Source organism: Gadus macrocephalus, chromosome 7, assembly GCF_031168955.1.
Source record: "Gadus macrocephalus chromosome 7, ASM3116895v1".
Classification (NCBI taxonomy): Eukaryota; Metazoa; Chordata; class Actinopteri; order Gadiformes; family Gadidae; genus Gadus; species Gadus macrocephalus.
The window spans coordinates 10,195,941-10,222,016 of record NC_082388.1 but is presented as its reverse complement, the minus strand read 5'-3'; the positions used below and the strand labels follow the sequence as shown (position 1 = coordinate 10,222,016).

Genomic DNA, 26,076 nt, shown 5'->3' with positions numbered 1-26,076 from the left:
TCGCCCTCCAGCGGATGAGCTGTCGTATTCCTGGCTCAATCAAAATATCTACAAATTAAATCTACAATTTATGGTTTGAGTCGTTGGATGATAAATAATGTTAAAATAATCTATATTGTAGATATTGATACAAGCAATGAAATACTTAAACTAAAATGCCCATTCAGAAAGACAGAACGATTGCACATCAAACATGTGTAGTTATTTGTATTTTTAATTTTTTTCTCCACTACTTTACACACCAAGTGCTCAAAGAACAATATCAACACAAACAATAGAACATTCCAACAGGCAGTGACTGTTTCCCCCCCGAACCCCACGTGACAGGTGACAGGTGACAGGTGACAGGTGACAGCAGAAGCCGTCGTCTCAGTGAAGGGTCAATAGTGGACTAAAACACCAGCACCACAAAATATTGATAGCTTCACAACCGAATACATGGATTAATAGATAATGTATATCTCTTGTTACATTTAGAACAGACACACAATACAGTTCCTTAATAAGCATTTTAAGGATTAGACAAACAGAAACGTTAAGATGAATGATTGAGCATTTTGACGTAAAGTTGTTGCTGCTGGAGCTACAGCTGTCTCTAGTTAAACCTACACTGTGTGTCTGTGTCACTCAAGCAATCTTACTCAGACATTCTCTGATAAATTAGGTAAATCAGCAAATTCAACTATTTGCAGTTAATCTCATTGGCTGTTCTTAAAATCTGGTCCGCTCTAACTTGACTTTCGTAACCAATCCACTGGCTCCACTGCAGGACAGATGTGTAGTGTCACGTGTCAACAAACCACAACTGCATTCTCATTCTCAAAACACCAAGATGAAATACCACCTGCATCGACGCAATCGTCATCTATAATGGTCTACGAGAAAGGTAAACATACCTACAGTATGTGCTCGGTTTCATTTTCTTCAACAAAGCAAAAATCAACCATTCCCAACATGCTCAATCCCCTTTGACTTTTAAAAACCCAATCACTGCTCACACACATTAAATAACATCACTTTTACAGTTGCCACCAGGATCTCTTGTGTCCTCAGAGTAACAGAAAACACAGCCTCTTCCCCTTGCTGTTTGTTTGGTATGTATCACCATTGTTGTTTCACATTATGTGTTAAGCTCACACGTTTAACAATGGTATTTTTAAACTCTAAAGTACGGTAGACCGAGCAGGCTGGTTATAGAGAGGGGAGTTGGGGTTGGAGTGGAGGAGCGGAGCAGGTAGGACCATAGGTGTGGTCACAGCAGCATGTAGTAGTCCTTTGGGCTGGCTTAGTAGGCGTGATTGGCTACGTAGAGGGACTGCCCCGCCGCGTTGCCGCTGCCAGAGGACTCGTACTTGCCCTGTGCAGCCAGGCTGTTGGCCTGGAGGGGGCACGGAGAGAAACATGGTAAACAACAGTGAAAAAACAGATATTTTTAAAGACGAGCTGAAGTCCAAAGTTCGATAGGATGTTATTATTATGGGATATTAGAAAATGTAGAAAATAAGTTTAGTATATACTTATTCAGAAAAATAAGTATAGTATATACTTATTTTTTAGTACATTGCTTTGTTAACCTTCAAAGTAGGTCCGACGCCAACGGTGCTGTTATTTATACATTTACAGACTTGGCGATGAAATCCCATCTAAAGAGGACATTAAGGCCCAATCCCATTTCTACCCCTTCCCTTTACCCCTTCAATGCAAGGGGGAGGGGTAAGGGGAAGGGGTAGGGGGTAGAAATGGGATTGGGCCTTTGGTGACAGTCGTCTTTCTAATCCTATCGCACTCCCACCAACGCACCTCGGCCCGTTTTATGAACTCCTCGGTGGCGGCCTTCTCGTTGTCCAGCTCTCCCTTCCAGGCGTTGAGGGCGGAGGCCTGCAGTGCGCGGCCGTAGGAGAAGGTCAGAGCCCAGGGCTTGGCCAGGGGGCAGGTATTGATGGCATTGAGGTTAATGCTGGCTTCCTCCTCTGACTGGCCGCCAGATAAGAAGGTCACGCCTGGGGATAGAGACATCATCCACGATATAATGTACACACACACACACACACACACACACACACACACACACACACACACACACACACACACACACACACACACACACACACACACACACACACACACACACACACACACACACACACACACACACACACACACACCAGTTTTTTTTTAAAGATTTATTTTTCAAGGTTTTCCCCTTGTAATTGTAGAGTGAGACACGAAAATATGGGAAAGAGAGAGGAAGACATGCAGCAAAGGACTACGGGCCGGAATCAAACCCTGGTCCCTGCAGTAAGGACAGGGCCTTAATGGTACCCGCTCTACCCGCTGAGCCACCGGGGCGACCCCCACACACACACACACAGTGTTAGTACGGCGGAGTAAGCCTACCCTTGCCTCATCTTTAACTTTAGGAATTGACTTCCTGTCGGACGAAGCACATGACTCACCGGTGACGGCGGGGGGAACCGTGCGTCTCAGGGCTGTGACGGTTGCCATGGCGATCTCCTCGTTGCTGTACTTGTGGGGGCAGGAGTGTCCAGCTGTGACCATGTTGGGCTTCAGCAGCGTACCCTCCAGGTACACATGGTGGTCCGACAGCGCTTTGTAGACGGCCGCAAGCACCTACCGGAACAGAGGGAGGAGGAGGCGGACGGGTTACAGGGGTAATTGTTCAATGGAAAGTATAGTATACTATGCATGCAAATCAATTATTCAAAAGCTTTTACTGTTATTCAGGGCTCAAAGTACATTGACATTTAAAAAATGCATTTCAACTACTATTGGTTCGTTGAAAATAATAATAACAAACAGCTGAAAATTGTGTTAATTTACAGAAGCACCGTAGTGAAATAAGTGTAACAACAGCTAAGGCAGCAACCTACCTAACTATAGTGAAATAAAGCACAGCCTTGTGTGGGAGAGGGAGAAGGGGGGGTCTGAGGGCAAGATTGTGGATTGTACATGACGTGAGAGTTTGAAATGTTTATTTTATTAAATTTTTTTACCAGGAGAATACATCATTGAGATTAAAAAAAATGGGGGGATATCAGTATCACGACACTGCGGGATGCGAGATTGATCTTGCTGTTTTCTTTGTACGCACGTGTGTGAGTGTCTGTGTGTGCATGAGTGTGTGGTGTGTGTGTGTGTATACGGTGTCCTGCGCTGCCCTTTCCTTGAAACGTCTGTCCAGATAAATCCATATGACAAACGATTTGTGAAGAAGCTCACCTTCTCACTGATGTACTGGCAGCGTTTGAGGTCATGCTCTCCGTCGGGAAGGATCTCAGGCTCCACAATAGGGACAATCCCGTTCTAGAAGTCAGGAGCCAGTTCACAACCCATGAAATTAGACAACAGCATACAATATACCAATATAGAAAGATTTGAAGCCCAGTGAAAAGAATACTTAGATTTGAGGATAAAATAGCAAGAGTTGAATCCCCTAAATCAGCACGATACCAAGCTGAAAAGATCCCAAAATAGCAAGGCAGCAAGATACCATTGTAGGCTGATTCTACGCCACAAAGACCTCACTAGCAAGCTAGCAACATATCAAGCTAGCAGGATATTTTCTATGAAAAAGATACAAAGCCACCAAAACGAACCTGTTGGCAGATGCTAGCATAGCGTGCTAGGACGTTGGCGTTCTCCATGATGGCGAGCTCAGAGGGTGTGTTCTCGGAGATCTTCAGCACACACCGCCACTTGGCGAAGTCAGCGCCATCTTTCTTGTACTGGGCGCAGCGCTCAGACAGCCCATCCAAACCTGGAGGGAAGCAAACACGTTAGACATCATGTCGTGGATGTGTGTGTGACTTGGAGTGTGTTTGGTGGTCCCGGGGTTACCTTGTGTGGTGGTCTCCCCGTCAGTCCCCGCAAGGGGCACAACACCTTTGTCCACCTGCAGAAAGATAAACAAAGGTTACCCATAAATACTACCTTGTTAGTCAAGAGTTGTTTTTATGAGGCCACTTGACGTAAATACAAAGACTGGTGGGAGTAAATACAGTGAATATACCTTGAACATGGTAACACAAGTACTATAAATCAACACCGCAACTTTCCCCTTCATGTGATATTTATGAGATCCCAGCCTAATTATGCAGTTCTCCATGCTGCATTCATCTGTGCGTATGTGTGTATGTTTATAACCAAGCTAAAGGCAGCTAAGTAAGAGAGATCTGCAGGGAGTGTTCTTCTCACTCTCTGCTTTTCTGCGTGAGAAAGGGGGCGGCAGTGAGATAGAGAGTGAGCCCCAGGCTTTGAGAGAGCCTCACGAGCAGGGGCGGGGGTGTACCTTAATGCCCACGACCAGGCCTCGGTCCTGGATCAGCTTGGAGAAGACGGTCCCGTCGTCGCTGCTCTGGTACAGGGTCTCGTGGAAGAAGATCACGCCGCCGATGCAGCTGTCGATGCGCTCGTCCGCGGTGAAGAGGAGCTGGCGGTACCGCCGGCGGTTTTCCTCAGTATTTTCCACACCGATGGGGTTGAAGCGCTTTGCCATGCTCCCTGTGGACGTACACACGACACTGCTTTATGCTATGCAGGCATGGTGCTGCTAGGACGCACTCACACCGGGGTTACAGACCACATGTGGATATCAAACACTGGTGAGCAGCTCTGTCCCTGAAGGTTTATTACTCCGAGTTGCCAGTCTTACTTCCTTAAATACACTTTATATTAAATATAATATAGAACAGAAGTTATATACTCTGGCAAAATTATCTATTATTAAATATATATTATTAATTATAAATGCAAATAAACGCAAAGCAAGATGCACATCCTTTCTAGGCAATTGAAATTAACAGAATTGTCGCATTTTTTGTACAGACATAATAATTAATTTCACATTACCATGTTAACCAATAGTGACAAAGGGAAGTATCCTCATTTATTGTGTAGCATTCAACAATAATACGAAAATAACTACAGTTATAATATGTAATATGACAATTCTGTATTATTAATAAGAACACACAGCGCTGCCCAACGCATCTTGTTCGTAGGGGAGGCTTTACGAGAGCGAGAGAGCGAGAGAGCGAGCGAGAGAGAGAGAGAGAGAGAGAGAGAGAGAGAGAGAGAGAGAGAGAGAGAGAGAGAGAGAGAGAGAGAGAGACAGAGAGAGAGGTGAAGGTACCGGTGGATTCATCGGCTGCCAGGATGCCTTTGCCCGGGGCGACGATCCTCTCGGCGATCTCCTGGAGCTCCTTCTTCTGCTCCGGGGTGAGGGCGGGGAACTGGTGAGTCATCTTGGCTGAGGACATAACCACAGGAGATGGAGAGCTTACACTGGGTACTAGGTCACCTCTAGTTACCGGTTAACCTCTCCTGGGTAACCTCTGTTATCCGATAGTTCATGGTTAACCTCTAGCCATAAACCGTCTGGTTTAAGGTCTCTACTGGTCAGTTACCGTTTAACCACTATACTGATAAACCCCTTATACTGCTTAACATCTACTAGTTTACCTCTATTCTGGTTTAGCTCTAGTTACTAGATTACCTTTAGTGGTTTGATTACCTTTACTGGTTAACCTATATACATGATAAATTGTATATAGGTTAAATTGATAAATTGAACAATTCTAGTCACTGGTTAATCTCCTGTTGCTGGCTGATATTTTGCTGTGACTTGCGATGACTTGAAATCAAACCGCCACAAAATGGAGGACTTGTTAATTCCCAAGCACTGCTGATTCATTATCATGTTGTAATACAACCCCCTCTCCAGACCTTGTCCGATTCAATTACTTCATGTAATTCAAGACACCGGATCTACATTCATCATCATCATTTTGTGTGTCTATTATTCTCGACTGGGATTGGTTCCCTCATATTGATTTATATTTACCATTTTTATTTCTATGGATTTTTTTGTACACATTTTGTTTACAACTTTTTTAGATTTTGTATTTATGTATGAGGCAAAGATATATGAATGTACATACGTCTGAATAGTAACATATATTTCTATGTTTCTCTGCACATCTCAAGAGTCTGAGGCTGTAGAACACATCCCAGTAGCCTAGGTCATAACACACGGCCAATGGCAATGGGCTTCCTCTCCCTCGCTCAACCGTTAATAATCAGTTGCGTAATTCCATACACACTGACTGTGTAGCTACAGCGATTAGAGACACACAGAGAGACAGATAAAAGAACGAGTCAGAGGGACCACATGAAAGGCGGAGAGAAACAGAGCGAGAGAAAAACACAGAGTGTGAGAGAGACCGACAGACTTACTGAAAGAGACCGAGAGAAAAAGATTGAGCATTTGTGTAATAATTTATCTGTGAAATTAAAACGATTTATAATAGAATCAAGATGGCAAAGAGACCAGAGGGAGAGTGTGAGAGAAAGAGAGAGGGAAACAGAGAGATTATGCAATCGCCTTCAGATGAACCGGCCTGCCAGTCTTCATTACATCAAACAATGAGAGACATGGCCCCTAGCCAGCCTGTTCATTTACATTCAGTTCACAAGCTGCTCCCCCTGGCACAGCGGTTTGTGGGTCAGTTTAACATTGTTTTGTACCATATTCCAATCCCAATGTTGCCGTATCCCTTGGCCCTTCGAACCCTGATTCAAACTTTCTCATTTATTGTTAGCACTCTGTGGGTTTTTTTATGGAAGTCCAGATACATAGGCTACTTCCGACTCCAAGCATTATTATCAGCACCATTATTGGACCTGCTATGCTGCTCTTGTTAATGTTGTCTGCATTGTGGTGGGCCCAACTTTGGCGTAATGTGTGGAATGTGGAATATATCTGTTGTGAATTGTTGCTATAATCCTTTAGTTTGAAGAGCTTTTATCTTCCGGAAGCTGACGTGTGCGTGTGCGTGTGTGTGTGTGTCTGTGTGTGTGTGTGTGTGTGTGTGTGTGTGTGTGTGTGTGTGTGTGTGTGTGTGTGTGTGTGTGTGTGTGTGTGTGTGTGTGTGTGTGTGTGTGTGTGTGTGTGTGTGTGTGTGTGCATGCGGAATGGCATTGTCACGATATTGAGTGTCCCATCACGGATCGCATGGACGTGCGATGCTGCAGTTTATATATGGAACACTGAGATCCAGCAGGACTAAGAGGATCACCTGCCTCTTCGTAATCTACAATCCTGGATGTAGAGGTTACCCTTGTTTACTTCACCAAACGTTTTCAACGTGTGCATACATGCCAACATATCGAGCAGACATCCTTTGCATTGGACTATGCCAAGCAAAGCAACCCCTTTTGATGAATATTATGCAATGGAATTTGAAGTCAAGACCAGTCGTGCCACCAGAAATGGTCTACGTGCCTTTGCGCAGCCAGAGAGACCCCACCCACCTCCCAGTGACACCGGCCTCCCAGCGCAGATTTAGGAAAATGTTCATGTTTACGAATATATAAGTAAGTATGTAAAGTAAGCTAATACAAATGGTTAATGAAGCAGCCAACTAATATAACCAACACGACTGACCCTTGTCGTGACTCGTTTCGCCCATCGTCTCTCTGTTGTATGAAGCAAAATGACATGCGTCGCAGAGCAGATGTTACCCTTTATTTATATAAATAAACGATTCGTTTAAAATAGTTTAAAACGAAGGAAAAAAATGCCACTGAGATATATTGCTGCATCACCAAGCTACCTTATTAAGATGAAATATGTCTGTTAATCCTATAGTTCCGTTTAGTTTATACGTTTATTTAACAGGGGGCATGCACAACATTTGGTGGCCAGAGTTATCTTATAGCTCATTTACAACTAGGCTGTAGTCCTTCTTACCTGATGATGGATACGAGAGGAACGACTCAGGTGTGCTGGCGATGCAGGGATGGAGTGCGTCTGTCTGTCTGCTGTTTCATGCCCGCAACGCAACGTGACTCTTTACGAAACCCTAGCGATGGGCGGAGCCTGCGTCATATGACGAGGTATTCATCGTCAGTCCTTTATTTAAAGTGCCTCATTGCGCCTGCGCATAAGCCACAACCATGACTCAAACAACAATGCAGTATGAAACTGCAATGTTCGATACTATTAGGTTGAGTGTTGGTGGAAAAAGCAAAGTTAATAATATGGTCGATAGCATTGATGGATGCTTGTTGCATGTTACAAAATTGTTTAATACATTAACATTATATAATTATGATGTATTCAATGATTAGTAGGGCTACTGAAATTTCATATCACACAGGGATCATAATCATTGAGATTTTATTAGAGGCTATTTACGTTGATTAATATGTTTTTATCATCGTATGCCCATTTCGTTATAGAATAACACAGAGAGAGTGTGTGTGTGTGTGTGTGTGTGTGTGTGCGTGTGTGTGCGTGTGTGAGTGTCACAAACACACACACACACACACACACACACACACACACACACACACACACACACACACACACACACACACACACACACATACAAACACAAACATACACAAATCTGAGCTACGTGATATTGTAAAGTACAAAAAAAATCTAGAAATCGTACTTACATTATACAATAACCGCAACGATTTCTGCATGCACAAGTGAGGCATTCCGGGTAATTTCTTCAATAAGAAGATATTTGATTCTGATGTTCAGAAAATGCATTACGGAACCGAAACCTTTGACCTCATGAAACAACCCTATAACTAGTAACATTGGAAGTAAACAATAAATGAACAACAAATAAACAATGAGTTGTTTAATAAACAGTTTTCTTTTCAATAAAATAACAATTATACAGTCCCAGTGCCATTTAGGAACAAAAAAAATAGTGTACATTTCAGAAACAATACGGGAAACCCACAATGGGCTCTTCAGGCTCAATGTCTTCAATGTCGAGGGGAATCAGTCGAAAACACATGAAAAATATATCCACATCTGAATATACAATATGTCATGCATAATATAAATATAATTTATAGAGGCAGTTGTGTGGGACGGTGCTAGACTTCAGGCAGTTGGCGGTCTGCAGAGTACAGAGTCTGGTGGAAGGACTACAGGTAATGGCATGCATTGCCTATTATATGTTTTAAGTTTTTTGGTTAATTTTTTTCTTTTTGAAAATAAGAAATAATTATTTATTTTGCCAACAGTGTTGTATCCGGGACCCTGCATGCGGTAAACGATTCTGATGTTTCAATACTTGTCATAGTCATTGCTAGTCTTAAATCACAATTAACTCGGAATACACTGGTAGTTTGAAGTGGACAATCACCTTAAAAATATTGCTTTTATGTTTAGTTCTAGGGTTGTGGTGCACCCCTATAATATGTACACCCCACTGATCCCACTGTGCTGCTCATATTCTTTGAGACTGGCCTCCATAATAAACAGACAGAGAACTCAAGGTCTAGGGAAACATAATACCTGATCAACCCTAGGAAGGAGATTGTTTTCCTGTGATTTTCTGTCGAAAATAAATAGAAGAAAATATAGGCCTGTCGTAGCAAATATATTCTTCTAGGCAAATATCAGACACTTTAAGTAAACCAATGTGATCAAGTGTTGCGTATTCATCACAGGAAGGCTCAATATTTTGTAACACATGCATTTACCCCACAGTTGCAACAAAGTTATGAAAGTCAAGGTAATTTAACCTGACCGTTTGGTCGCGGGAAGATCCTCCATCACGCTATGCAGTTTAACTCAGTGTGTATGCAAATAAGTAGCCTGGTCATAGCAGTACTACTACCAATCCACAAGCCTCTTCACACAAACACCTCACAACGAGAGACAGTTTCCACTGGCGCAGGAGCAGGCTCGCTGGGCCAGGTAGGACAGAATTGGGGTCACTCTGTGTGATGTCATCGAGGGGGCTACCCTGGGACAGGTAGGACGGAGGTAGGGTTGAGGACCCTGAACAGCTGCAGGGACAAGGTGAGTCCTCGCCGAGCTTTGGCAGAGCAATCCGGTCTCTCTCTCAGCTCTAGGATCACCTGGAGAGCAGAGAATTAACACTGATCAACCCTGAATCCGCTGGCCCAGACGGCATTCCTGGGCGGTTGTTAAAATCATGTGCTGACCAGGTTGCACCAGTGTTAACTACAATCTTCAATCTGTCTCTAGCCCACTCTTTAGTTCCTAGGTGCCTAAAAATATCCACCATTATTCCTGTGCCCAAGAAGACCAACCCAGCCAGCTTAAATGATTACCACCCTATAGCCTTGACGTCAGTGGTGATGAAATGTTTTGCGAGATTTGTAAAAGATTTTATATGTTCATCAACACCTGGCTCATTAGACCCCCTTCAGTTTGCCTATCGACCCAATAGATGTACTGATGATGCCATATTCCGTGTCCTCCACACCACTCTCTCCTGGATGAAGGGAAGGGGAATTACGCACGCCTGCTGTTCATTGACTATAGCTCGGCCTTTAACACCATTGTGCCAAATATTTTAGTCACCAAACTCAAACATCTAGGTCTTAATACATCTCTCTGCTCCTGGGTTCTCAGCTTTTTGACGGACAGGCCAAAGGCGGTGAAGATTGGGAGCTGCATGTCAAATACTGTCACTCTCAACATTGGTGCCCCCCAAGGATGTGTTCTAAGCCCCCTGCTTTATTCCCTATACACCCATGATGGTACAGCCAATTACAAATCAAACTCTATTGTCAAATTTGCGGATGATACAGTAGTGATTGGACTCATCTCCAACAACGATGTTACAGCCTACCTAAATGAAATTAAGATGCTGACATCATGGTGCAATGACAACAGCCTTGAACTATACATTGCCAAAACAAAGGAATTGGTGGTTGACTTCAGAAGGGACAAGCAGAGGCTACATCACACACCACTGAACATCCATGGTACCCTGGTGGAGACAGTGAGTCACTTTAAATTCATGGGAGTAGTCATCTCTAAGGACCTTTCATGGATATCCCACATCTCCAACCTGGTGAAAAAAGCAAGACAGCGTCTGTACCATCTTAGAAAGTTGAACAAATTCAGAATATCCAGAGAGCTGCAGAAAACATTCTACTCAGCAACAATAGAGTCTGTTATTTCTGGAAATATCACAACCTGGTACGGAAATAGCAACTCTCAGGACAAGAAGGCCTTGCATAGAGTCATCAGGTGTGCAGAGAAAATCACCAACACTGCACTCCCTGGACTTCAGGACATCTACACTAGGCGTTGCCTGTCAAGGGCAAATACAATTTTAAAGGACTGTCATCACCCAGGCCATATAATGTTTCAATGGTTGCCCTCTGGAAAGTGGCTTCGTTCTCAAAAGTGACTGAAAATACGTTTTTTCCCCCAAGCCATACAAATGAATGAATGCATAATTCCCCCCTCTTCATAAACTTTTTATTTTATTTTATTTATTTAATCCAATCTTCTTACTTTTCAATTATTATTAAACTTTGCACAGCTGGGAGTTGCATTTGCAATCCCTATTTCAATGCTTTTTCTTGCTCAAATTAAGCATGTGACAAATAAATACTTGAATCTTGAATAACTACTGATTAACCCCCGAAAACATCTCTTAATAACTACAGAATAACTCAATCCCTGAATAACCTCTTAATAAAATCTGAATAATCCCTGAAAAACCCTGAATAATTCCTTAATACCATCTGAATAAGACCTAAATAACTTTTGAATAACCCTTGAAAAAGCCATGAATAGCAATTGAATAACTTCTGAAAAATCCCTGAATAACCCCTGAACAACTCCTTAATAAACCCTGAATCCCCCGAAAAACCCCTGAATAACTCCGGAATAAACCATTAGTAATCCCTAGATAATTCCTGAATACCCTCTGAATAATTCCTGAAAAGCCCCAGAACATGCTTGGCAAAAAAACTTGAATAACCCTTTGAATGTTCTGTTTGTCCCCAAATTTATATACTAGCGTTTACATTTTGGTGGATGCTGTAATAGAGTGGCGAAGTCACGCCCCTTCCGGTAGGGCTCATGGGACCTATGAGATCGAAAAATATGAATGGGTGTCAATGGAGAGAAAATAATTATTTTCTGGTCCCAGTCTTTATATGCCCTGGATTACACATATGTTGTTTGTGGATTTAAATGATAATTTTTCATGCAAAGAAAACTAAAAATGTTCGTGAAGAAGTTTGATAATTTTAGGTTTTATGTGAGGCCGCTTTGTGAACTACAGCTCTTCGCTGCTCTCGACGCATATGATATACGTCAGCACAAACTCGGCACAGAGATGGCGATCTCTCTGCCCCACTTCACCGCTTTTTCCAAGGGGAGGATAAAAGCATCGAAAGAGGTGAAAACCATTATAAATCGGGGCACGTGCAGAGTTTCAGTTATGCCGATGGGAAGATTGTCGGTCTTCTCCACGCCAGTCGCAGGGAGCATGACGTCACATACGAGCCGTGTAGTCTTTCTCGTTGTGTTTTCTCTACAGCCTTTATCTGAACAATTGCACAATAAACGGTCGAACTCTTTGCATGAAAAATTATCCTTTAAATCCACAAACAACATATGTGTAATCCAGGGCATATAAAGACCGGGACCAGAAAATAATTATTTTCTCTCCATTGACACCCATTCATATTTTTCGATCTCATAGGTCCCATGAGCCCTACCGGAAGGGGCGTGACTTCGCCACTCTATAGCGCGCTCCCATTTCCCCCCACCGGTGGGTCTTTCTTTTTACCTCATGCAAACATTAATTCATTCATGCAAACATTAATACACAGTAGGCCTAGCCTATAATAGGAAATGCTCAAAGGTAAATCAGCGTAATTTAACACTGACTGTAGCTTTTTATGGGTAAAGAAGCAACGGTGAAGGACCGTACGCCCCATTGTATGGGTCTGTAAAATGCTAATAAAATCAAAACATGTATTTATTAAGCACCTTTAATGAAAAGGTAATTGGTTGGGGGGAGATCTTATGTTTTTTTTAATGTTTTTGTCATGCCTTTATACGCTTCAAACTCGTGCATATTGCAAGAAATATGCAACACTGCCCCCTGGGGTCACACTTTTCGGTGGGTCGCAGAATTCGGTGGAACAACGGCTCTACTATAGGCACTACTAGTACTACTACTACTACTACTACACTGTACTAGTATTACTATACGTACTAGTAGTAATACTACTACACTGTATTAAATAATAGTACTGCTACTACAATGTAGTTGTTCTTCTAATACACTTCCCCAGTACTACGACTACACTGTACTACAACTACTACTACTACTACTACACTGTACTAGTACTCTGTATTAAGCACAGATAACCTGGAGGCCAGTTCTAGAATTTTTTGTGAGGCTGAAAGGCTCACAAAATATGTAGGCCTGACATTGGCCTGAAATATGTAGGCATTATACGTCCAACATTTGTATACTGTAAGCCAAGTTGTTGGCTAATAGTACAAATCCACCAAGACCAAGTTTCTATGCTCAATGCATTCAGCACATGAACGCGTACAGGCCTGCTCCACTGAATTAAAGAGCACATCATTATTGGTGGTTCGAATCATCACGTTTGTTGCTGAATCTAATCGTTCTGTGGGAATACTGATCGAAACTTATGCAACCTGGTTTTGATACCATAGCGTTCAGGGAAAACCAAATGAATGGTGAGGTGAGAAGGCCTAGGATCTGAGGTTGCTTGGAAAGATAACTGTTACCTGATAGACAACTGTATTGACTCGTTTTTATACATCCTGGACCAGGTTAGCTTGATTGCTAGCCTGTACCGTCAAACACATTTCCCCAGATATTTCCAATGAAGAAACGTACTGTTATATTACGTCCTCCGATAAGGGAGCAAACATTGAAGGACGTTAAGGTGCCCGCCCCCATTTTTTAAAAAGCAGCTCTGGTTCCGGATCCATTTCCCATTCATTTCTTAAAATCGTTAGTTTAAAGCCTGGAACCAATACAATCGGTCCAACCAATGTCGGCTGTGGATTGTATGCAAGGGAAACCAGGGTTCTTCTTGGCCTCTTCGTTGTAGCCCCAGCTGCAGTACAACGTTGAGACAAAAAGACCAGGATAGTCACTGCCCGTTGTTCTCCCAGTCCATGACCATATCCTTAAGACCCCCATTTTGATTAGAGCCACTCCCGGCCCTTGGTAGCCGTTTCCTCAAGCCTTCTGACAAATTACGTAATTATTTTACCTGGTTAATTAAAACCCGTAGGCGTGGTTTATTTACCACTACTTCCACTTCCATAACAATTCTTACCCGTGTTCCGAGATGCTTTTTGAACCACTTGCCAAACGCAAGCACGTTTACTTTGCGTCTCTGCATAAACCACATTGAACAATTACCAGTTAAGTCATAACTTTCCCCAAACGATGAGACTAGTTTTTCAACCCAAGCTTGGATTCTCAGTCATCTTTGAGACTTGAACAATAAATGGCAACCAAAGTTGACAGTGAAATAAGTCGGGAACAAAGTGGTTTCCGGTTACAATGTGCATTATCATTAACAGTAACTTTAAGCATTAGAAGACACTTAAACCAAAGGTTTTTTTATTACTAACAAACTGCCAAATACACTAGTTTGTGTAGACCCCAGAGGGCCTGGTCCTATAAACAAACTTTGAAGACATCTAATTCCAGAGCTATCACTTAAAACAAAGGCATACCACACAAATTAAGTCAACACAGAAGCGAAAAGAACCCCCTCCCCCCTTCCAGACAGCAGTCCATATCAGCAAGCCCTTCTCCGCATTAGTCATATCTGAAGACACTGCCCTTTAAAACATCCAGAAAGGTGCGCACCGGTTGACGAGGACACAAAAGAGGCAAGCATTCCCTTTCGCAGATACAAGTCTATTTACATTGAATTATCATATTCCAACATCGGCCATGTGGTAAAGGGGGAGAAAGATCATTAACATTTTGAATTTAAAAAGAAATTTTTTGTTCATTGGAATTTAGTTATATCATAATTGTTTTGTTGATTTGGTAACCATGGCCACTTTAAACCTCAGTAACTAGACCCTACTGCAGAGGACACCCACTTGACCTTGTGCCCTTCCAGGTGAACTTAAGACTTGGCTCAAGAGTCTGGAAGCACCAGAACAGGGGGAAAAAAAATTACTGAAAAATGTTTATTTTTTCTTCAAAAACAAAACAAAAGCTCCTTTACAGCATCAATGTTTTGTTCTGTAAAGTCAGCAGACATGTAAAATACAACCCTTACAATACATTAGAATCAAAAGGTACCAAAAAGTACGGTAAAAATAACACTTCCAGTTGTGGAAATGTGGGAAAAAAAAAAAAAGAAAACTACGGGAAAAACAAAACATGACCGGGTAAAAAAAAATTGGAAAAAGTTACATTTTATTCTGATGGTTTCTGTACAAAATGGTCGTCTGCCATAAAAGTTGAGTGGAGTCTTGTGTCCCCGCCAGGCTACCATAAGTCCAATCTTACACTGGATCACTTGAGCACTGAGGAAGAGAGGAGAAATATTTAAACAAAATCAAATCAGCTATTTAATTGCACAACCAATTTAAGCCAACAGTAATGCGTGTTCAAATACATCTATGCTACTGTTGAAAGCAAACATGCATCCTTACGCCCTCAGAAGGACTGATCACTTACATTTATTTTTGCGTTGCAAGCATGTACCGTTGGCCAATAGCAATGCTGTATTTGTTTAATACAAAGTATTAAACTCGTCAACCAACATTTTTATGACAATGGCAGACCTGATCGTGAGATACATGACTGGACTTCCTTGTCAAACTTTGTAATGGCATTACCAAACATTTGTTTTGAGTATCATGGTAGCCTATGGTGAAACAGTTTCTACACCTTGTGAAACCCTGCGGTATTGAAGCGCGTTTCCTCTGAACTACCTTTTGTGGATACATTTTAAGAGATTACTTCCATGCAGCAAAATATCCTAAAAGCTTAAATTTGAGCGAAATTTAATTTTTAACATTGAATTATTAGAAGGAGGTAACGAATTATATGGGGCACAAAATACCCCAAGAGAAAAAGGATTGTATATGCCAAAAAAGACTAATGTTTTAGGCTAAACAGGCCAACATAGACTCAAATATTGTTACAATGTACTGCTTAGAGCAGCAAAAAAAATATTTGAAAAATCATGTTTTTTTTGTTGGGTCCAATTACTTGGGCGCACGTCAGAACATGCTAGTTGAATGGATGAGGATCCCTTCTTGGGGGGGAAAATGCCAAACCATTTTGCAAGTGCATTTCTATATGGTTGTGGGCCGAGTCATTGCCGTTGGGCTTCCCAATCAAGAATGATCACTTGCTGGGGAGCCAAACTGAAGTTGAGTCACCGTATGAGAACTATGCAAACAGAAAATTACATAATCACAGACTGCGCACAGTTCCTGTGTTCCCCGCTCCCGTGGAGTGGGGAATATGCGAGTGGCGAGTTAACAAAAGCTCCCCAGTGCAAAAGTTGGTAGGTCACAGAAATGATGACTAATTCTGCAGGACCTACTAGGGTATTCAACGCTTAACTCTTGCCACAAGAATTTAAAGTAGTTTGTATTGAAATTTAGCGGATTTTCTCAGCATTTCTTTCCACTAGATTATCTTTAATCTCAACCATCATGTGAATAATCAAATGCTCTTTTTTTAATATAAATATATATAGCCATTTATCTCAGACAACACAACAAGTGTAAGAACAGACTACGGCCAACTAGACTGGAGATCAGTGATGTGCTGAGTGGGCATAAGATCATGTTAGTTGAGGGCACAGCGTGGAAGCGTTGGGCGCCCTTGGCAGCATGTTAGGGAGGCAGAAGCAGAGGAAGAGACCCCAGGATGAAGGGATGATTCAGGTTTTGAAACTAGCCTGTGCTGCTAACTAGTAGGTATGTGTAACATTAGGACACTTTTATGCACCGTTTGGTAACTGAAGCCTAAGGGCTGGCAAGAAAGGATGGTCATTGACTTATGCATGCCTTCAGTGAACCATTGAGCCCAAATATTTTTTACAGGCTTTGGAAATAGCCAAAATATTATCTAAGATGCTTCACAATGCAAGAGATAATTACATTTATAATGAGCAGACAAGCTTTTTAAGATCCTGAACCATCCCGCAAGTGTGAAGATGCTTAGCAGCTGAAAAGCAGATAGCCTCCCATCTCCCAGATAAGCAAAACCCATGGGCTTGTGGTCCACCTCAACCCATTTCTGAAGTCTTTGTCTTTTACTAGTGTATTTTAGTAGAAGGCAGGTTCTCTCTTGCAACATCTCATAAATCTAGAGCCAAAGAGGGTGCTTGAATAAGGGAATATAAAAAAAAGGGGGTGTAATGGGCCAATTTCTCACTATACTAATACAAGTAACCCCAGGCACTTTGAACATTACATTATGAACTAACAAGGGTCACATAGTGAAGAGGTTGCTGGGATCAATTAAGACATTTAATTTAAAAATAACGCAGTTCACTGCCAGCTTTGCCACATTGGCCAGATAAAAATGAGATTCAGTCATGGTTACATAATAAATATTCTACAGCCTGTCCACTATGATGTCCCCCAATGTCCCCTCCCATGTGTGCCATGACAGCTGTGGTAGTCACAAGTGTTGACTATGAAGACATAGCATACCTTGCACTACAATGTGATCAGTATGGCTTGTAGCTAGTCTGGTGGCCTCCCCGTCTTGGAGTTTTCCCAAAGCTGGCACTGCCCTGGTCTGCGGGGGACAGAGAGAGAGGCCACTGAGTACCTTAGAGCACAGACAAGTCAAACAGTCAGGCAGCTCCACCCGTCAGTCCAGCCACATGCCACAGCGCCGCCAGCCAGCCAGCGCGCCGTTGCTCAGTGTTGCTGTGTGCGTGTACCAGGGATGCAGCACTAGAGCGTGTTAGACAATAAGCTAGCCATTTCATGAGACATGGCCCATTTTAGTTTGACAAATTTTGATTTTTTTTTTGTATCTTCCAATTTGGCAATAGTGTGGTAGATCTGAAAGGGTAGATCTACCGACTATGCCTTGGGTACAACTATGGGAGATTGGAGTTTTTGGGTAATCCAGATCTTTCGAATTACACTACTGGTGCATCCCTAGTATTTGAGTACTTACTGTAATCATAAGCGCCGCCGCCGCCATATCCACCATAGTAGCCTGAGCCATAGTCGTAGCCTCCGTATCCACCATAGCCTCCGTAACCGCCCTGGGAACCGTAGCCCTGGTTCCAATAGTTACCATAGCCTTGGTTCCAGCCTTGGCTCTGGGCTGAGTAAAACAATTAATACAAATTGTGACAATTATCCATACCTGCATCAACTCATCTGCCTTATAAATCAGAAAGGATTTAAAAATACATTGGCTACCTAAAATCGTACAACCATGGAATCCGTTCCTTGCACGCATCCATTATAAGCTGTGGGTGAGGAGCACAATAAAGAACCATCAGCGCCCTTACCTCCGCCGCCACCTCCTCCTCCTCCTCCTCCTCCACCGCCGCGCCACCTGCCACCACGACCACCACCTCCGCTGTAGCCGCCCCCTCGGCCACCCCCGTACTGCTGCTGCTGGTACACGTCTTTGGGCTGGGCGATCTTCAACTCACACTGGGGACATGAGATGCAACATAAACCCCTATCCAACATGGACCTTAAGCGTTCCTCATTTTGTGTCACTAAGTACTCCTGAAGTCTTTTGCGCTTCCTTGAAGTGGTACCTTGCTGCCTTCGACCGTGTGGAATTTGTTCTCAAGACACTTCTTGACGCTGGCCTCGTCTTTGTATGTGATGAAGATGAACCCCCGCCTCTTCTTCATCTTGGGCTCAACTGGCAGCTCAATGGTCTCAATCTTAAAGAAAATACGTAATATAAGCAAATAAGTAAGAACTAAATGGAACAATATAGGTAACAGAAAACCAATGTGACATTTATTTCTCCAGCTATACAATAGTATGAATGTTATTATTCCAACACAACATAGGCTTTTTTCCGTATAATTTAGGAAAAGTCTCCCATACATTCGATATAGTAAAAAGGGTCAGGAATTCCCCACAACATGACAGCATAGACTAACCTCTCCAAAAGTTCCAAAGTATTCCCTGATGGTTTCTTCTGTGGCCTCAGGATTCAGCCCTCCAACAAAGATCTTCTTTGCAGGCTCCTTCTTCATCGCCATGGCCCTCTTGGGGTCGATTTGACGTCCGTCCAGTCTGTGTTCGCTCTGCTCTAGGACCTATACCGAAGGGGGAAAAAAACGTCATGCACACGCACTGAAGGGATACAATAGGGCTCCATGAATTCAAATAGTACGGGCAGCAATTTAAAATTGCTATTTTAGTTACTGCATGTGCATTAGTTTTCCAGAATGTTAAAACCCATTGTTTTAAAAACCAATCAATGCTATAGACTAGAAATTGTACGAGCGCAACCAAGACAGCGTAGCACGTCTGGAAACCACCCACCTTGTCCACGCTGGAGGAGTCTTTAAAAAGGACGAATCCGAAGCCGCGGGATCGGCCCGTGCTGGCGTCCATCTTAATGGTGCAGTCCGAGACCTCGCCGAACTTCGAGAAGTAGTCCTTCAGGTCCTTTTTACTGGTGTCCCAGCTCAGGCCGCCCACGAACATTTTACTGCAGACAGTGTGGAAAGTTACTTCGACATCCTTCTCCTATAGCCATTAGTTTCAGTTTACTTAACATTGTAAACCTTTCAATAGCATGCAAAATTAAAGTTAATTTTGCCATTGAAGCTAAACATTTAACTACAGTGGACGAATAATACTTTCTAGACAGAATCTTTGGTACTACATAAAAGAAAGTCATTTACCACTCAGTCAAGAAAATTCACGAGTTAGCACTATAAACTAACAGAAGGGAAAGCCAACAATCTACCTATTCTCCCGAGACCTTGAATTTGAACCATTCAATTTTCTACGCCTAGCCAAAAAAGTAGAATGCAACAGTGTCCTCCTGCATCCCGATGGTCATGTTGAGCCCGAATGGTAAATTAAGAGACCCCAGTGTATTGTTCCTTCCAGTAGTGTCAAAACAGGGCATCAAAACCCCAGGCATGTGTTAACCTAAATGTTAACCATCTCCCAGGTAACATCCTCTTACCCTGCATCATCTTCTCCTTTGCTAGCGTTGATTTTTCCACCGTCTCCGGCTTCCTCCTGCGTTACTTCGGCCTCAGCATCTCCCTCGCCTTCTCCTTCTGCCTCTACGTCGCCTTCGCCTCCTTCTGCTGCTGCTGCTTCTGCTGCTGCTGCTGCTTCTGGTTCTGCTTCTACGTCTCCTTCTACCTCTGCTTCTACGTCTCCTTCTACTTCGCCTTCTGCTTCTTCTTCTTCTTCTTTGACAGCAAACTCCTCTTGGTCGGCTCCGTTCTGCTCCTCCTCTCCCTCGTTGCCATTCTGCTCGGAAGTCTCCATAAACTGATTTTCGGTGTCGCTCATTGTGATGGATGGGGGGGCTAATGGAGAAAACAATTACAAACGGACCATCTTGGAATACATGTTGCAGTCTGTAACAAGTAAGCAATAATTAAGGACAAAGGGTTATCGATGGAACTACTACAACAATGGATACACCAATGTATCAAAAACAAACCCAACAATCGACGGTATTAGATGCATCCATTTGGACACAAATGGATGGATACACCGTAAAATAATATCAGATGGGTTCCTTGGACTTTGGATCGATATAGAAACCAATAGCTAAAGTCGAATACGGAAGAAAATGTCGCAGTTCGTGTGAAACTAAAATATTGTACCGAGATTATGCAAGTGTTTGCAGAGCAAAATAAAACCTATCGACAAATAGCCATAATGTAACAATCATAGCGATGCGAAGACTTTAAACACACTGCTCTCCATTTTGAGGATTCAAGCCGGGCGCGCTTTACGAGCTCCCTTACCGCCCGATGCACGGTGCAGGCCCGGCACAAACCTCTACACAGCACCCTGCACCGGTACACTGAACACCTGGGGGGTAATACCGATGTGAAACAGCCTAATATGCAAACTTTTGCACACTAAATAGGCATAAATGTGTTTTTTTGTAATGGTACATACAAACAGCGGGGTTCTATGCAAAGCCTTGTGCGGCCCTCCCCCCATAAAGCGCGTTAGCTTAGCACTTAGCACTTTCTTCCCGATCAAAACAGACCACAGATCGCCTAGCTGCTAAAATACGGATAAATGCAACCTAAGAGTGAACATTGGACGCGAGAACCATTATAACACAATCGATTTACCGAACAGCTTTTGTGGCGAATGAAGCAAAACATGCGCTTACTTCAGAGACGAGGAGACGGTGACTTGCTTCTCAAGATGGACACTCCGAATTCGCCGCTAACTCGTGGCGAAATATATATCACCGGATGTGAGCGCGAACGACAAGACGTTACAACAACAACGGCTGTGATAGGCCACAAGGGGCGGGCCTTGTAATGAAGGAGGCTTTTTATTGGTCACTTTTATGAGCTGACAAAAACAAACTGGCTTATGCTGTATTGTGAGGAGAGAATGTCCTTACAACGGGTATGGCTGGCTGCGTGATGTTCATATGTTCTTCCTACTTCTTAAATACACCCCGACACGGACGGTTCTCCGTGTTTTTATTGAGCAATGTTTAGTCGTTCCCGAGATTTTTCCAGACGTACCCGACGATCCTCTTCTGGTTTGTTGTGCTGCGAGTTGAGACGTAATTAAATAAATAAACCGACCACGAGGAAACCTTGGGCTACTAGGAGTCTTCTCTAGTCTAAGATTTGTCATAATCTAAAACATAACTATTCTATGCGTTTCGTGACGGGAAATACAGCGAAATTAAGCTTTAATGGTCGGTTTACCACACGTTACAATAGTCTGAAACTATATTCTCTATTGCGTTGCATAACATGATCCATATACACACGTGTACAGGGTTGCACGTGAAGAGTCGTGAAAAAAAAACCTGTAGGCCTACAGTTGCATCACAAATGCTTATAGCCCCATCCAGGTTGCATTATAAAACATGACAACCGGTTCTTAATCCATTACAGGGGATCCCTTTTCATAGTTAGGAGTCAGGATCCGAACACTCCTCCAAACCTACCAGCACATTAGATATAGCTCATCGCTCAAATGAACTTTCCCCCTGGAATATCCTTGTCCCTCGATTGTCCTTTTCACAACTTTCTTTCAACCAGTTCTAACCTGCTTCAAATGAATCATGTTTAGACACGTTGGATTTCGAGACCTGTCCCCCAGTTATTTAACCGCACTTTTATCAATACACTTTGTGTTAAAATCCTGATATTTGATAGAAACTACTTTTGAGTCTGGCATGCAAGGTCATATATTCATGCTTCAGTACAATCATGACCTAGTGCAACCTAGCACTCCATTTACAGTTCAATTTGTATCCATACTATAAGATGAAAGGCACAGGCCGGACATTTCTTGTCAACCGTTTATTTACATCTGATACACATTTAGATTACTTGAAAATACATTTAGAAGTTATGTTTTATTTAAAATAGTTGAAACTTTTAAAACATGCTTAAGCAGCATCACTTTAAAGCATAATCTTCACAATTTAAATCATTCAACAGTTATCCTTTAAAAATACAACCGTCAAGACACAATCATTTTGTGTCAGATCGTAACGTTCTTTTATCCTGTAAAAAAGTTCCGTAATTCTTAATTCATATAATAATAATTAATAATTCTTCTTTCAAGGTCACGAGCAGCTGACTACAGTGATTTTCGGCACCTTTGAACAAATTAAGCTCTCCAGGTTCTGGATGTGGTCCAAGTCTATGAGCGGGACTTGCTCACCCAATGGTACTTGTCAACACGAGGGCCAGAAAAGGAGAAACTTGGTCGATGTGACCTAAACGCCTTCTGCCCATGGAACTGGGGGCCCGGAGGAGGAAGAGCAGCAGCAGTAGGGAAGTGAGGCGGAAATCCGTCCCCGGTAAAAGCCTTCCTCTTGGGGTAGTTGACCCAGGGCTGGGGCACGCTAGTGGCAAACTCGTTGAACTGAGGAGAAGGGATAGGATTAGGTCTTGGGTGGAGAGAAACTGAATAACACGTTTGTGGCATCCACATTAACTTGCATGTGTTTGTGCGAGGGGTCATTAAGGAGATATTCAAGGAAAAAATGTATGCATTTTGTAAACACAACAAAAACTGGAAATTAACTTTGTACTTTCAAAAGGTTAAAGATCTGGATTCCTGTGGGGTTGGAGCACAGAGAATACAGTTTTCCAAACTAACTAGCATACAATCTCAAGCGCAAATGTATACATTTTTACAATAAAACACTCCCGTCCATTCAAATACAGATTGACGGTGCAGCTTAGCCGCACAGCCCACCTGGTAGATACTGTTGGGGTTGCTGACGGTCGGGATCGTCTTCTGCTCTGGTCGGGAGAGGGGGGCGGACGCAGGGAGATGGAGGGACACCGATGGGTTGCTGCTGCTGCAGCTGCTGCTGCTCCGGCTGGTGTCTCCGCACGAGACGTCTTCCTCGTCGTCCGAGGAGGCCCCCGAGGGGACGTCCAGGCTGGCCCGCTCCACCGCACGCTGGATGCGGTGAGAGAACTCCCGGTCACTGCGGTTGTCGCCACTCAGCAGCGATACGCAGAACGGAGCCGTGTTCTCGCCATATCTTCGAGAGACGGAGCACATCGTTACTTTCCATCAGACCGGGGCCAAATTAGCTAGACAACTATTAAGACACTGCATCACATCATTATTTTCCTGCAAAGAGATTTCAGAGGCACATCCCTAACGAGAAGGTAAGGGGTAAGCAACTTCGACGCCTAGATGTAGTCCGATGACATTTCTAGGTTTCGAATAAGGAACCGTTTGGCTGAGAGTGGCAATATGGATACCGCAAGGACTCCAGTGCCCCTGATAGAGATAACGCAACAGGGCTTGGCAATTGTGAGGTCACATCTGAATGGGCACCGCAATGTGGGAAGCATAGGAATGTCATTTAGGTAGTAATGGGGTTTTGGTCATCGTCTAGTGATCATTGGGGCATTGTAGGTTAAAGTGTTCAATCCGCCACTGCGTTTCTCGTATAAAAAAAAAGAGGTTAAAACAATGCTTTGATTGGCCTAGGTTAAATTATGTTTACTTCAGATCTTATGTGACTACAACTCGAGCAATCTCAAAATGGTGAGCATTTGCCTCATAAAATCCCATGATACATTCTGACGAACAACCCCTACTAAGGTGAATCAGCAGTATTTTATAGTTTGCAGCCTCAATTGCACCCTTGGCCGAGACCATAGAATGAGAACCTGGTTGGCGACGATAGGGTCGCGCGGTTTGGCTGCCTACCTGCAGGACACTTCCCCTGGGTCCACCCACAGGGTGAGCTCCCGTGGCAGGCCCAGGCCCTCGTATCGCACGCCGCTCCGGACACAGGCCAGCTCCAACACCGGGTCCCTCAGCATGACTCGGTTCATTCGCAGACACCTTCCAAGACAAGGTGCAAAAGTTGATGGCAGCTTCGGACGGTTCCATGAAGGAAGTTGAATAATGAATTAGGCCTAGTCAGGTGGGATGATGTCACGAGGGCTGAATTAGCGTCATTTGGTCATAGTTTAGTTACTTATTTTGACACAGATTTAACTTAAGGAATCGTTACTTCATGATTACTGGCCTACTGCATGTTCAGAGAACAATTAAACAATGATAAATTCAAAAAAAGGAAAGGAATAAGCATCCATAACAAAAGCCATTCATATCGTTGTATTTTTAGCAGTGATCGGTCTCAATATATCCAAGCATATGTTGTGGTCTACAAAAATTAAACCAATGCATTGCCTGTGAATCGATTTTTTTGCAGTTTTACTACAATGTTATTCCTTAAGGAGTGCATACTCAGCAGGTAGGACTACACACCTGTACGCCTGTCCTTTGCATGGTGTGCTGGGCTCCCAGTGGTTTTTATAAGTCTCAAACAGCAATGACGTCAGAGCGGCTGCGAAGCGCCTCCTACCGTCCCCATCTAGACCGCTGTATCTCTTTACCAGCCGGGCAATGAAAAACACAGCGGCGGCTATCTCTTCTTTCATGGCCTCAACAATTGCAGAGAAGATACTCGACAGAAAAAAAAATAAAAATAGGCACACACTTTCCTAACAAACACTTGTTCCAGCAAATGCACGATCACAACACTAGACACATCCAAACTATCTTAGTTAAGGTTAAAACACTGTTGCGGCTTAAAATCCTACCAGGGTTGCACTTCACATAATCCAAAAAACTATTTTGCTTAATAAGAAAAACCTAAACACATGGTAAGCGGGACCACTCAAGCAAACAAATTTGCTCCTGGAACCTTAAAAAAACACGCAGGCCTGTTGTATGGTTTCAACACATTCAGCCCCTTATCTACTCAATATTGCAAGAATATTAACTCTAAAATATCGACAACTTTCTTTTTTTCATTCGTGTACCAGATATTGGAAAAATAAAACAGGTCTAAGAACCTCTGGATGGTAAACTTGGCTTCTGTGGTGAAGACACACACCTGCACATGGTTAATTTAATGTGTGGGAGGGGAGGGGGCGGGGACTGAAACAGGTGAGAGGGAGGGGGGGGGGGTGCGGGAACTTTAATTGGTGAGAGGGAGGGGGCGGTGATTTAAACAGGTGAGAGGGGGGGGGACTTAAACATGTGAGATCTCATTTTCATTATCTCAATTTATAAACGTTTAATTTGCAAAAGGTTTGTACTAGGCCTAACTTTGTGTATGAATTTTTGTATTATTAAGTAAAATGTTTTGACAGAAACTTGGCTTGTATTTTTGGGATTGTTTCTAATCAATGATTAGAAACGATCATCCTATAAGCAACTTGACAACCCCTAGGTTTATTAATCTTATACCCTCAAACATTACAAACAAAAAGTCAGCCCAAAGTGTGAGTCCAAATGTCGCTAATTCATTCATTCTGTTGGGAGATTTAACGATTCATGGGTAATGGGCTTGAGTATACACTTATCTATGGGGCCAGGAAAGATGCATCATCATTGATTTAGATCGAATACAGTTATCTTGAATTATACAGCTTAAAACATGAGCTCTCTTTCACTAGCATGGTAACACTCTACAATAAGGCATTAATGAACATTTGACTAATGCAGTATTGAGCATTAATGGTATTGTAATTATTTACCAATGT

General features: G+C 42.9%; 3 protein-coding genes and 1 long non-coding RNA gene across 5 annotated transcripts; 1 reads left to right on the top strand and 3 right to left on the bottom strand.

Moving 5' to 3' along the window:
- Window positions 1–196: 196 nt before the first annotated feature.
- Window positions 197–7,926, bottom strand: aldocb (aldolase C, fructose-bisphosphate, b). The gene is made up of 9 exons (XM_060056591.1): window positions 7,772–7,926; window positions 5,153–5,269; window positions 4,310–4,521; window positions 3,859–3,913; window positions 3,618–3,778; window positions 3,241–3,324; window positions 2,457–2,631; window positions 1,801–2,000; window positions 197–1,378 (listed from the first exon to the last, which is right to left on the bottom strand). The coding sequence occupies exons 2-9, from the start codon at window positions 5,262–5,264 to the stop codon at window positions 1,286–1,288; spliced, it is 1,092 nt and encodes a 363-aa protein (XP_059912574.1). The 5' UTR covers window positions 5,265–5,269; window positions 7,772–7,926; the 3' UTR covers window positions 197–1,285.
- Window positions 7,927–14,432: 6,506 nt separating this feature from the next.
- Window positions 14,433–21,342, bottom strand: LOC132461479 (heterogeneous nuclear ribonucleoprotein A/B-like). 2 transcript variants are annotated; one of them, XM_060056592.1, is made up of 9 exons: window positions 21,186–21,342; window positions 20,004–20,358; window positions 19,349–19,517; window positions 18,961–19,119; window positions 18,604–18,735; window positions 18,358–18,493; window positions 18,003–18,143; window positions 17,525–17,612; window positions 14,433–15,373 (listed from the first exon to the last, which is right to left on the bottom strand). In XM_060056592.1, the coding sequence occupies exons 2-8, from the start codon at window positions 20,339–20,341 to the stop codon at window positions 17,542–17,544; spliced, it is 1,146 nt and encodes a 381-aa protein (XP_059912575.1). In that variant the 5' UTR covers window positions 20,342–20,358; window positions 21,186–21,342; the 3' UTR covers window positions 14,433–15,373; window positions 17,525–17,541. The 2 variants fall into 2 exon arrangements, 1 of the variants encoding a protein (XP_059912575.1); XR_009526618.1 differs by lacking the exon at window positions 17,525–17,612 and having other exon boundaries at window positions 18,003–18,493.
- Window positions 21,343–21,377: 35 nt separating this feature from the next.
- On the top strand, window positions 21,378–24,010 carry LOC132461490 (uncharacterized). The gene is made up of 2 exons (XR_009526622.1): window positions 21,378–21,430; window positions 23,221–24,010. It is a non-coding gene; the product is annotated as an uncharacterized LOC132461490 (long non-coding RNA).
- On the bottom strand, window positions 22,317–24,966 carry btg4 (B-cell translocation gene 4). The gene is made up of 4 exons (XM_060056605.1): window positions 24,794–24,966; window positions 24,227–24,364; window positions 23,252–23,546; window positions 22,317–22,915 (listed from the first exon to the last, which is right to left on the bottom strand). Exons 1-4 carry the CDS (start codon window positions 24,964–24,966, stop codon window positions 22,691–22,693), a joined length of 831 nt encoding a protein of 276 aa, XP_059912588.1. The 3' UTR covers window positions 22,317–22,690.
- Window positions 24,967–26,076: the final 1,110 nt, after the last annotated feature.

Coding starts and splice junctions, on each gene's coding strand:
- aldocb (XM_060056591.1), bottom strand. CDS start 5,264: ATGACTCACCAGTTCCCCGCCCTCACCCCGGAGCAGAAGAAGGAGCTC. Junction 3,914..4,309: donor GCCTGGTCGTGGGCATTAAG/GTACACCCCCGC, acceptor ATCTTTCTGCAG/GTGGACAAAGGTGTTGTGCC. Junction 2,632..3,240: donor GCCAGTACATCAGTGAGAAG/GTGAGCTTCTTC, acceptor CTGTTCCGGTAG/GTGCTTGCGGCCGTCTACAA.
- LOC132461479 (XM_060056592.1), bottom strand. CDS start 20,341: ATGAGCGACACCGAAAATCAGTTTATGGAGACTTCCGAGCAGAATGGC. Junction 19,518..20,003: donor AAAGGAGAAGATGATGCAGG/GTAAGAGGATGT, acceptor CACTGTCTGCAG/TAAAATGTTCGTGGGCGGCC. Junction 17,613..18,002: donor CGGCGGCGCTTATGATTACA/GTAAGTACTCAA, acceptor TGTCCCCCGCAG/ACCAGGGCAGTGCCAGCTTT.
- btg4 (XM_060056605.1), bottom strand. CDS start 24,966: ATGAAAGAAGAGATAGCCGCCGCTGTGTTTTTCATTGCCCGGCTGGTA. Junction 24,365..24,793: donor TGCAAAGGACAGGCGTACAG/GTGTGTAGTCCT, acceptor TTGTCTTGGAAG/GTGTCTGCGAATGAACCGAG. Junction 22,916..23,251: donor ACCCCAACAGTATCTACCAG/GTGGGCTGTGCG, acceptor CCTTCTCCTCAG/TTCAACGAGTTTGCCACTAG.